The sequence below is a fragment of the Oncorhynchus nerka genome, linkage group LG17, assembly GCF_034236695.1.
Source record: "Oncorhynchus nerka isolate Pitt River linkage group LG17, Oner_Uvic_2.0, whole genome shotgun sequence".
Classification (NCBI taxonomy): domain Eukaryota; kingdom Metazoa; phylum Chordata; class Actinopteri; order Salmoniformes; family Salmonidae; genus Oncorhynchus; species Oncorhynchus nerka.
Genome location: NC_088412.1, coordinates 34,165,253 through 34,177,980, shown reverse-complemented (window position 1 = coordinate 34,177,980; position 12,728 = coordinate 34,165,253). Strand labels below are relative to the sequence as shown.

Genomic DNA, 12,728 nt, shown 5'->3' with positions numbered 1-12,728 from the left:
TCCCCTTTGGTTCAACCTACAAAATAACACATACAAACTAATATTTCATGTAAATACATCAAATTCTGTCCAAAATCTCATTACATTTTTTATTTGGAATTACGTATTTCTTCAATTGGGTTACAAGCAATTAACTAAGCTCCCTGTAAATTTAGAAAGTTTCTTCAATAATGTTAACAAACATATTTTTTAACAAAATACTTGTATATTTAGTAGCCACAATATTGTAACCAAACACTCTTCAGTATCACGTGCAGTTATGCCAGTATCATTACAAAACCTGGCAGTGTAGAAGTTTAAGTTTGAATGTCGATTACAATAGAGCACAAAAACTGGAATGACATTCACTCTCATTGGGTGGCCAAAATGAACAACCTGAAAGCCATGCCCCCAATAAACCACGCCTCCAAATATTCTGCTAGGCTTCCGCCGTTACATTGCCCCCACCACAAGTGTTGAAAGCAATTCAGAAGCTTTCATTCAATTAAATTCCAAAAATCACATTGATCAGTCAAATTTGTTATTTTATTTCAATCATTCCAATCAGCGTTGTCCCACTTTTTCTTTTACAGTGTATATGGAAAGATGTACACAGTGTATGTACTGTATGTATAATACTGAGAGAAGATATTAAGAGATAGTATGTATAATACGGAGAGAGGAGATTAGCAGAGGAGATAGTATGTGTAATACTGAGAGAAGAAATTAGGAGATAGTATGTATAATACTGAGATAACAGATTAGGAGATGGTGCTAATTGTGTTCTGTTGATACAGATCCAGTTTGCTCTTTAGGCAATAATCAATCAATCCCTGACACACACACACACACACACACACACACACACACACACACACACACACACACACACACTTTCCAAGAAATAAGCAGTTCTATCTAGATGTACTGCCCTATAGTCATGGAACTTGTCTAAGTAGTATTGAAGACTGATCCAAATACCGATCGATCCAGGAGACACTTGTAAAAACCTTCATGCACAAACTCAACCTCAAACAATGCCCTTCTGAGAAAAGGTTTTATCACTTGTTCTGCCTCAAAAAATGTTTTACAAGATCAGAGAAAAACAGGTTCCTTTCTCATGTGCATTCTTTCTCCCACCCCTCTCTTTCTCTCTCTAGCTTGCTGGCTCACTCACTCCCTCATACCCAGATACACATAAAAACTCAATCATATCACATACACATCTCACATACATGCCCACACAGGCACACAGGGCCATGAATGTTGAGTCAGAAACACACACCTTTGACAAAGACGTAGACAGAGCTCTGCTCTCCGCTGCTCTCCTCCAGGCAGATGTATCGGCCCATGTGGACAGGCTGAGCTTTGGGGATTTCCAGGTCGGACGCCCCATTACTCCGCACCTCGCCCCTCAGCTTTGGACGGTCCTCCCTCTGCCACCGCATCACCTGGTCACCCTGGCAACGCAGACTGAAGGGGGCATTGAGTGGAATGACCAGGTAGGGGTTGCTGGGGGTGATGGTGGGCCTGGAGCTGCCTGTAGTAACATGGTCGGGATCTTCATTACAGTACAGTATAGATAAAACAGGCTCTGGATCAGTGGAGGCTGCTGAGGGGAGGATAGCTCATAATAATGGCTGGAACGGAGCAAATGGAATGGCATCAAACACATAGAAACCATGTGTTTGATGTATTTGATACCATTCTACTTATTCTGCTCCAGCCATTACCACGAGCCCGCCCTCCCCAATTACGGTGCCACCAACCTCCTGTGCTCTGGATATCATACACAGAATCACTGAAAATCAGTGATGTAGTGGAGGGTATATCCCGGTATACACCGTATACCCACTTATTTTTCCAGTGGGCATTGCGTACACTCACTTCTTAATCCCCACGGATAAGTATCAAAGTAGTGATAGTGGAGGTATCCACCTTATCAATGAATAGGGCTGATGGAACCGATCAGAATATTTAGCTTAACATGTTGATAAAGTATTATTTCTTCACATTGTAGGTGCAGCAATGTACACATGACAGTAGCCCTACTGTCGTGCAATTTGATAGTATGTAAGGCCTAACAGTCTTCCGGTAGATGGAAGGGCTTCCCCAAAAACCTTCTCAGATAAACTAGCTACAAAGTAGAATTACATCATTATTCGCATCAATCCAGTGTGCATTTATTTTTCAAACCTTTTCATGTGCTACCAAAACACTGCAAACCAAACAACAGTTCTAGGTGCCTGCACACTTGAATTAAAGGGTAACTACATTTAAAAAAAAATCCCAGACCTTAAAAGTGGTCTCCTGATGTGGTTTAAGCATTGTTATGGACTTTCCATTTTGTTGTTTTTCTGTTAAAAAAAAGTGTAACTTTGAGAACAGAAACCTGAAAACCTGTAAAGTCTGAAACCGGTGAATTTCTGACTCAGTTGACAACCTCATTTATCTGTTTCAATAGTAGGCCTACTATAAGTCTACTTGCACAGTACAGCTTGGATTGGCCTGACTGTGAAAGACCAACATGGGATTTATAATTTTAGGTAATTCCGTTTGTCACCCTTTCTCATAGAAGTTTTCCCACAGGGCGCCTTTCCTTCGCTGGAAATTTTTGGGCAAAATTAGAGTATACCCACTTCTCCAGGCACCACTACACCACTGCTGAACATTTTATTATAACACACATAGTCCTCACGACTGACAGCAGTTAGTTTCCAAAGGACCTTAATCAGTATCTATAGGCTAATGGTAATTCAGTTTTACTGTACATGTCAGGCTTTCACTCTCATTTGTGTTTAGATGGGTAAATGTTAAGATTACAGGTATGTTTCACAGAACGGAGTAAATAAGTAACTGCCAAAATAAAGGAAACACCAACATAAAGTGTGTTAATAGGGTTTTGGGCCACCATGAGTCGCTAGCACAGCTTTAAAGCGCCTTGGCATAGATTCTACAAGGGCCTGGAACTTTATTGGAAGGATCTGACACCATTCTTCCACGAGATATTCCATCATTTGGTGTTTTGTTGATGGTGGTAGAAAAAAACGCTGTCTCGGGGGGCCGCTCCAGAATCTCCCAAAAGTGTTCAATTAGGTTGAGATCTGGTGACTGAGACACACATACTCTAACACACGCAAGCACACACACACGCACACACACAAACACCCTTTAAACCCCCTATGCTCCTTTGAGACCTCTTCTTCTAGCCATTGTAGCCAAAATTGTATACATGACCCGAAGCATGATGGAATGTTATTTGCTTAATTAACTCAGGAACCACAGCTGTGTGGAAACAACTGCTTTCAATATATTTTGTATCCCTTTTTCTCAAGTATTTCCTTTATTGTAGCAGTTACCTGTATCTTTAACAGCAAAGAGTGAACAGCAGTAATAGTCAGTTCGAAATGTATGTCAATACAGAGGATGGGTAGATGAGAGCCTCATAGCTTGTTTTGCATGCATTTTGATAGTAATACAAATCATTATCATAGCCCTCCCATCAATATATTGACACCACTTCATGACTGAAAAATGACAGGTGAGTTATCGCTTTGGCAAAGATGTGAAACTATGCACCATGTACAATTCTTAGCACAACTTGAAATCCACCTGCAGCAATATCAGCACTGGCAGAGAGTCATATTGATTTTGCTTTGAAGGCCAACCAAGTTCTCTCCCGTTCCATTCCCTAGGCACCCTTTGGCTCTCAAGCCGACTGAAATGTTTTTCTTTTTTAATAAAATAGTAAAAACCAGATCACTTAATATAGCAATGGAGGCTCCTCAGGGGAGGAAGGATGAGGACCATATTACTCAATGAATTTCATAAAAATAGTGAAACATTAAAAAAAGTTATCCTTTTTAGATAAAACTATATAAATATATTCACGTCACAAAATAACTGATTCATTTAAAACAGTTTTGCAATGGTCTGCAGTAGCTCAACAGCACCCTCTAGGGTAGCACCCCGGTGTAGCCGGAGGACAGCTATTTTCCATCCTCCTCCTCATTGTTCTCACTAGGGATTCATATTTCCCCGAAAATCGACCAAGTTTCAATGCCGGGAATAATTCATATTTATCCAGAGAAATACAGCAAAAAACTCAAGTGCCCATTTATACCGTTTAAACCAAGCTTTGGTTACTATGGCAGCGCTTGTGCCTTTGTATCGGCTTGGCTGCACCACTATGTAAAGATTACAGAGCAAATGAAACTGATATTTACTAATGATAGAGTACTGAAGAGTCATAGGATGCCACATTTCCAACAAGTCAGTTCGTCAAATTTCTGCCCTGCTAGAGCTGCCCTGGTCAACTGTAAGTGCTGTTATTGTGAAGTGGAAACGTCTAGGAGCAACAACGGCTCAGCTGCGAAGTAGAAGGCCACACAAGTTCACAGAACAGGACCGCCGAGTGCCTCAGTTGCAACACTCACTGCCGAGTTCCAAACTGCCTCTGGAAACAACGTCAGCACAAGAACTGTTAGTCTGGAGCTTCATGAAATGGATTTTCATGGCCGAGCAGCCGCACACAGGCCTAAGATCACCATGCGCAATGCCAAGTGTCGGCTGGAGCGGTGTATAGCTCGCCGCCATTGGATTCTGGAGAAGTGGGAACGCGTTCTCGGGAGTAATGAATCACGCTTCACCATCTGGCAGTCCGACTGAATAATCTGGGTTTGGCGGATGCCAGGAGAGCACTACCTGCCCAAATGCATAGTGCCATCTGTAAAGTTTGGTGGAGGAGGAATAATGGTCTGGGGCTGTTTTTCATGGTTCAGGCTAGGCCCCTTAGTTCCAGTGAAGGGAAATGTTAATGCTACATCCTACAATGGCATTCTAGACAATTATGTGGTAACAGTTTGGGGAAGGCCCTTTTCTGCTTCAGCATGACAATGCCCCCGTGCACAAAGCGAGTTCCATACAGAAATAGTTTGACGAGATTGGTGTGGAAGAACTTGACTGGCCTGCACAGAGCCCTGACCTCAACCCCATCAAACACCTTTGGGATGAATTGGAACATCAACTGCGAGCCAGGCCTAATCACCCAACATCAGTGCCCGACCTCACTAATGATCTTGTGGCTGAATGGAACCAAGTCTCCGCAGCAATGATTCAACATCTAGTGGAAAGCCTTCCCAGAAGAGTGGAGTCTGTTACAGCAGCAAAGGGAGGCCAACTCTATATTAATGCCCATGACTTTGGAATGAGATGTTCGACGAGAAGATGTCCACATACCTTGATAGACAACATGGCCAAAAGTATCTTAACGGGGACCAACTGTGTTTAAAAAAAATATCCATGTCTACTATTATACTGTTTGTTGATCACACATTCTCTACCGAAGCTCTATCATGGGCAGAAAGTACGAGACATGTTATAGCGGTATTTTAACATGCATAGGTGAGAGACGTGTTTTGAAAATATAACCAATGGATTACAGAATAAAGTTAGGAATGTTCATGCAATACAGGAGTCAGGATTTTGGGTTTTCAGTTGGATTGGGACTGGATAGGGAAATAGGCTCTAGGACAGGAGACAGAATTTTCCCTCATGCCTCTGAATTGTTAACAGGCTTCATGTCTGTTACATAGATCCTATGTAGTGAATTGTGCATAGGCTAGGACGATATATAAAATACATTTGATTAATTTGAATGTATGTTTTTGCACAATATATTTCAAATGCCTGTATCGCAAGAATAATTTTTTTTAGTGGGTAACATTTTTTTTACGAGCGTTTATGTCCGTTTCTTCTCATGTATTTTTGGTCTCGTCTCCTTTGCTCCTTTCTGTGCCTTCCCTACACCAGAGATCTGTATATAATGTTGAGATGCTCATGTCTCCGCCCCAACAATGGGAGTCATTGTCCCAAAGGAGGGAAGGCAGGCGACAGTGGGCTTATTTTGGACAGTTTTGGTGAGAGTGAAACCTCTCGCTTTGCATCTTCCTTCCTGTTTACAGACACACACAAACAAACACACACACACACACACCAATATCCTCCCCCTGCCACTCACAACAACAGAGATGAGAGGTCCCCTCTTCCTCTCTGACCTCTGACACGAGGTTTCAACTGGCTATTTGCATTTGAGTTTTGGTCCAACAGAATCGCTCATATGGACACAAACACATTGAGAAGTTAACCTTTCTAACGATAGCCTTTTTATGTCGCAGCATCTCAAATTGCATACAGAGCAGACACTACTAAAACAGGAGTATCAATGAACAAAGATTCTGGATAATTATTGCTCAGTTTGTCACGCGTGGCATTGTGATACCATGTAACACAGCAGCAATTCAGACAAAGACCGTTATGCTAGCTGTCTAGTCTTGTGTTTTATAAATGTGCAATAAGCATAAAGCATAGGTATACAAAGAATTGGCAACTCGTTCTCATTCTGAGAAATAAGGTAGGCCACTTGATTTCATCATCTGAACAAAGTGGACAGGCCAACATGCTGTTCAGACAGTTGGAGACGGACAGAAGGGTGTGTTCATAACAATTCAACTGTTCTACCTTGTTAGCTAGCAAGTAGATCCAAGTTGGCTAAACTTGAAAAATAAAGATTACCTGCCTACTTCCTCACTAGCTCATGGGCTTGCGCTTAAGATATTGTTTATGAGACCGGTGTTAAGTTTCTATAAAGACAGCTACAAGAAGTTAGTCATTATTAGTGAATGTACATTATGCATGGTTCTAATAAAAAATGTTTACAAACAAGGCATTTTAATAGACTTCAACGCCAGATCAGTGATTATTGCAAAGAAGCAGGTTAAACTATTTTGATCAAATAATTTAGTTATTAGGGCAGCAGGTAGCCTCGTGGTTAGAGCGTTGGGCAATTAACCGAAAGGTTGCTAGATTGAATCCCCAAGCTGACAAGGTAAAAATCTGTCGTTCTGCCTCTGAACAAGACAGTTAACCCACTGTTCCTAGGCTGTCATTGTAAATAAGAATTTGTTCTTAACTGACTTGCCTAGTTAAATTTAAAAAATTGTGGGTCTTAAGGTTGTGGAAGGCTCATACTTAGCCTAGGTATAATTTCACATGCCCTGTATTCATTAGATTATTGCTCACTGTTTGGAATGCAGTGTATTTGACCGTTAACTGTACAACAAAGCTTGTGTAGGGATTTTTATTTTTATTTTTTAAATATACTGTATATAGTTGAAGTCAGAAGTTTACATACATTTAGGTTGGAGTCATAAAAACTTGTTTTTCAACCACTCCACAAATTTCTTGTTACAAACTATAGTTTTGGCAAGTCGGTTAGGACATCTACTGTGTGCATGACAAGTCATTTTTCCAACAATTGTTTAAAGACAGATTATTTCACTGCATCACAATTCCAGTGAGTCAGAAGTTAACATACTCTAAATTGACTGTGCCTTTAAACAGCTTGGAAAATTCCAGAAAATTATGTCATGGCTTTAGAAGCTTCTGATAGGCTAATTGAAATCATGTGAGTCAATTGGAGGTGTACCTGTGGATGTATTTCAAGGCCTACCTTCAAACTCAGTGCCTCTTCGCTTGACATTATAGGAAAATCAAAAGAAATCAGCCGAGACCTCAGAAAAAAAATGGTAGGCCTCCACAAGTCTGGTTCATCCTTGGGTGCAAACACCTGAAGGTACCACGTTCATCTGTACAAACAATAGTACGCAAGTATAAACACCATGGGACCACGCAGCCATCATACCACACAGGAAGGAGAAGAGTTCTGTCTCCTAGACATGAACATACTTTTGTGCGAAAAGAGCAAATCAATCCCACAACAACAGCAAAGGACCTATTGACGATGCTGTAGGAAACAGGTACAAAAGTATCTATATCCACAGTAAAAAAGAGTCCTATATCGACATAACCTGAAAGGCCGCTCAGCAAGGAAGAAGCCACTGCTCCCTAAAAAAAGCCAGACTACGGTTTGCAACTGCACATGTGGACAAAGATCGTACTTTTTGGAGAAATGTTCTCTGGTCTGATGAAACAAAAATACAACTGTTTGAGCATAATGACCATCATTATGTTTGGAGAAAAGGTGGGAGGCTTGCAAGCCAAAGATCACCATCCCATCCGTGAAGCACGGGGGTGGCAGCATCATGTTGTGTGCTTTGCTGCAGGAGGGACTGGTGCTTAAGAAGGACAAAGTCAAGGTATTGGAGTGACCATCACAAAGCCCTGACCTCAATCCCATTGAACATTTGTGGGCAGAACTGAAAAGGCGTGTGCGAGCAAGGAGGCCTACAAACCGGACTCACTTACACCAGCTCTGTCAGCAGGAACTTATTGTGGGGAGCTTGTGGAAGGCTACCTGAAACGTTTGTCCCAAGTTAAACAATTTAAAGACAATGCTACCAAATACTAATTGAGTCTATGTAAACTTCTGACCCACTGGAAATGTGATGATAGAAATAAAAACTGAAATAAATAATTTCACATTCTTAAAATAAAGTGGTGATCCTGACTGACCTAAAACAGGGTATGTTTTACTAGGATTAAATGTCAGGAATTGTAAAAAACTGAATTTAAATGTATTTGGCTAAGGTGTATGTAAACTTCTGACTTCAACTGTATAAGTTAGTAAAAATAGAGATATGATTTTTAGACCATTTAGCCCAGCCCTAGCATGGCCTTATCAAAGCCTTATCAAATGTGTGTCTGTCTGAAGAGTTACAATGACAGCTCAAAGAGGCACACACTATTTTTTAGGCTATACTGTATACGTTTCCTGTAGGGTTTATTGACTGCATGCGTGTTGCGTGTGCAGTCCTGCAGTGTCAATTATGCGTTTTCTTTGAATTGATTGTGACTGTGTGAAGTAGATACACTAGGCTAAAGGCTTCCATTTGACAACCTGTTTGGATAATGTGCTATTTTATTTCTTGCTAATCTGCTGCTGTGCAGGTTGTGTATTTTGTGCAGGTTGTGTATTTTGTGCAGGTTGTGTATTTTGTGGAATTGCATTCGTGTGACATTGGGGAAAAAATGTTTTAGTTTCCTAGGTCGTGTCATTTAATTTTGGGGAAATGTGTAGAGTTCTTGGGACAGTCCTGGTATCCCGGTTAACCATGTTAATCTGTAGTTCTCACCCCCTTCCATAGATTTACACAGCAATTATGATGACTTCACTGAGCTACAGCTAGCTAGCACTGTAGTGAATAAAGTGTGGTGAGTAGTTGACTCAAAGGGAGAGAAAAACAATAGTTGAACAGTTTTGAACAAATGAATTGCTTCAAAAATGAAGGAGAAGCCAGAGAGAGAGAGAGAGAGAGAGATTTAGTTGGATTTATTTTCTTCTTAGTTTACCTTTCACATACTTAGATAATGCCGCTAATTTAGCAGAGCGCCAAGACTAGGTCCGAAAGGCTTCTTAAACAGCTTCTACCCCCAAGCCATAAAACTGCTGAATAGCCAATCAAATGGCTACCCAGACTTTTTGCATTGACCCCCCACCCCTTTTTAATGCTGCTGCTACTCGTTGTTTATCATCTATGCATAGTCACTCCCCCCCTACCTACATGTACATATAACCTCAATTACTTATAGCCTCGTTATTGCTATTTTATTGTTACTCATTCATTTTTTAACTTTAGGTTATTTAGTCAATATTTTCTTAACTCTTATTTGTCTTAAAACTGCATTGTTGGTTAAGGGCTTGTAAGTAAGCTTTTCACGGTAAGGTCTACCTACACCTGTTGTATTCGGTGCATGTGACAAATAACATTTGATTTGATTTACTCAACCTGACTCAAACAGAGAGGAATGTTATTTATGACAGCTAGCTGGCTAAGGCTATCCAACACAGCAACCCTTCCAAGCCAAGATAAGCTTTCGATTTTATTAATTTATTGCCACCGCGACCAGCTGGTGTAACTGCTAAACTCCTTACCGTACACTGTACTGCATGATTTTACACATGGATTGGATTGTGGGTTTACTGACGCGTTATCGCTAGTTTGTTGACTATGACGTTAATATGGTGACAACAGTGTAAACTGTGTAGCTGTTAGCAGTTAGGGTATGAAGGTTTGTCTTGGATGGGCTTTTGCGCCTTGTCACAGACAGCTGTTGTGTTGTGCACTGAAGTCCACAAGCGAAGGAAAAAGGTGAGTGGAAGAGAGCACGTAGATTTGAGAAGGAATTAGACATCGAGCAAAGTGATGATGCCGTATGTGACTGCTATGTGCGGGTGATCAGGGGTGTATTCATTCCCCTGATTCTGTTGCAAAAACAAATTCTTAAACGGAACGAAATGGGGAGGGACCTAACTGAATTTGGCACATTGTTTGGACTAATGATTACACTCTAGATAAGCTAGATGGGAAACTCCAGGTCTCTGGGGCCGGAGTGGTGTCACAGATTTCTCCATCCCTAGCAAACACACATGATTAAACTAATTGTATTCTAAACTGAAGAACACGATTAGTTGATTATTGGACTCATGTGTGTTAGCTGGAACTGCGGCAAAAGTGTGACACCAATCAGGCCCCCGAGGACTGGAGTTGCCCAGCCCTGGGCTAGATAGATGCAGGCAAGATTGTGCAAGGTGGTATTGAATGTGTCTCTGTTACCTTGAGTACTCCAATTTGTCTCTCAACCGTTATAAACTTTAATTTGTAGGATGGGTTGTAGCAACCTCATGATGGGTATAGGGCTAATTGAATTATAGTATCATGTAGTAGTCTAAACCTATTGATGTTACATTGAGCTGGGTGAATGGAATATGAATGACGGTCATCCAATATGCTGTAATGGAAATAAGGGCACACTCATAAAAATTCAAATAAATCCTCCCTGACCACCACTGGAATGAAGCCTAAATTGAATTTAGCAGAATGTATGTAGAAAATGAATATCACCTGCGCTCAGAACAAAATAAACGCCACCTGCAGAATACAACTGGTGAAAATAACCCCTGCACAGGCGAGAAGCAGTGCTTGCCTGAGCTGTACATCCAGGACAAAGACGTACCAGGCACAACGCAATTCGCGCCACTCTTTGTAACAGACCACAAACCAACCCCCCACCCACCCTGTAGACAAACTCCCCCATCCCTTCACAGGATCACTGACATTTTTTAATCTGTTTTTGCCTGTTGTGTTTTCAAGTGGGTGTTTGGATTGATTCTTTAACGATGTATGCAATTACAAGCATAGGAGATAGGCCTTTACCACTCAGAGCTCAATACTGCTCATTCACAGGTGAGGCATGTTGTAAATCATGTCAAATATTTTTTTCATGGCACCTAAAGTCCCAACATCAAAACACCATTCCAAGGCTTACAAAACTGAGTTTGAGTGGGAATGTTGACATAAACATCGTTGATGTAAAAAATTATTACAAAAGCCTCTGTATAATGGTTATAAAAAATCTATAAACATTCACAGTCCAACAGTAGGTCTATGCAAAACCAATTTGTCGACAATTTCACTGCCAGTGTTAATTTTCATACTTCCAAGGAATTCGTATACATTTCCATATTTACAGTCATCCCTGAGATGGCAAGACTTGACAACAGTAACTGATCAGCGCAGCGCTTTCTACGCCAATGACTAAATGCTCTTGGAAAATAGCAATTTAGCGAGCATATACATATACGCCTAATACTTGGCTGTTGAACTAATGTTGTGCATTATAACTAGGTTACCTGTCATATTCCCAAATCATATAGTTGATCAAAACAACAAGTTTCATTCTTTCAAGAAGAACGATTCCTAATTGTAATGTCTAAATCTTTACTTTACTCTACAACGAGGTCAATTACAAATCTCTCCATAAATAAATCGCTGTTTATTTACTTTTTGCCAATGTCTCCGTACTGTGCACGGCCTGCTAGATTAATAATTGAGAGGAACACAAACTGATGCTCAGCGCACAAATATCCAATTTCCTCATTAGTTTTCAGTGACTAACTGAAAATGTCAAGGTAATGTTACAAGGTAACCAACAGGTAGGAAGGCTACCTCTACATCCTGAACGACCTGTGTTGACAAAATTATAGACTATACAAAGTTATAACCTGCTGAAAATGTGTGTAGTTTAGGCTACAATACAATCCTTAACTGAATAGAAGTGACATATTCATAGTCCACATGAAAAACTAACAAAATTACGATGAACCAAACAGTGGCAAAAAATGCAATTTAGTGTAGTGACCAAGGTGACCATGTTCGTGAAGTGTGATCAATAAACTTCTGTAAAACAACAACTAGAACCACAACAGTTGGCAGAGAGACAATGTTGACCAATATTATGCCTTACCTGTTTGGAAGGTTAACTGCAACAAGACAGAAAACAGTACCCAGTGGTATTCCATTATTACAATTCCATCTATATTGCGGTGCTTTATCAGTGTCTACTCTCTGAAGTGCTCGCGCTTGTAAATGGCTGAGTGAAGGCTTGCTAAACATGCAGTTGAATGTCTTAAAGACACAGTGCAGCAGCGGGGTATTGCGTTGAAGTACTAAGGATCAACTGGTGTTGACGTTGTGTTGGACTGAATCCAGAGGTCGGTAGCAGACAGCTATAACATCAACAACAAGCATTTCAATTAGATGCCTTGCATGCCCTGAACAGCCATAATTTGCATTGGCAGCCGTGGGGATAAAGTCCACCAATAGTTCATCTGACAGATAGTTGTAATGTGTATGCAATAGACTGGTTCAGTAGACATTGGCATGTATTCATGACTGCCAAGGGAATCCAGGCTTCCCCCCAAAATTGACAACAAATATATATATAATTTA

General features: G+C 40.7%; 1 protein-coding gene across 3 annotated transcripts in view; it reads right to left on the bottom strand.

Annotated features, from left to right (window-relative positions):
- Positions 1-12,470, bottom strand: part of kita (KIT proto-oncogene, receptor tyrosine kinase a) — a 36,591-nt gene extending 24,121 nt beyond the window's left edge. The window contains exons 1-2 of one of the 3 annotated variants that reach the window (XM_029686415.2): positions 12,244-12,470; positions 1,265-1,519 (exon numbers count right to left, since the gene is read on the bottom strand). In XM_029686415.2, the coding sequence (XP_029542275.1) occupies positions 1,265-1,519; positions 12,244-12,298 (310 nt within the window). In that variant the 5' untranslated portion in view covers positions 12,299-12,470. The remainder of the gene's footprint in view (positions 1-1,264; positions 1,520-12,243) is intronic. The other 2 variants (XM_029686416.2, XM_029686417.2) reach the window with 2 other exon arrangements.
- Between the last annotated feature and the right edge of the window lie 258 nt (positions 12,471-12,728).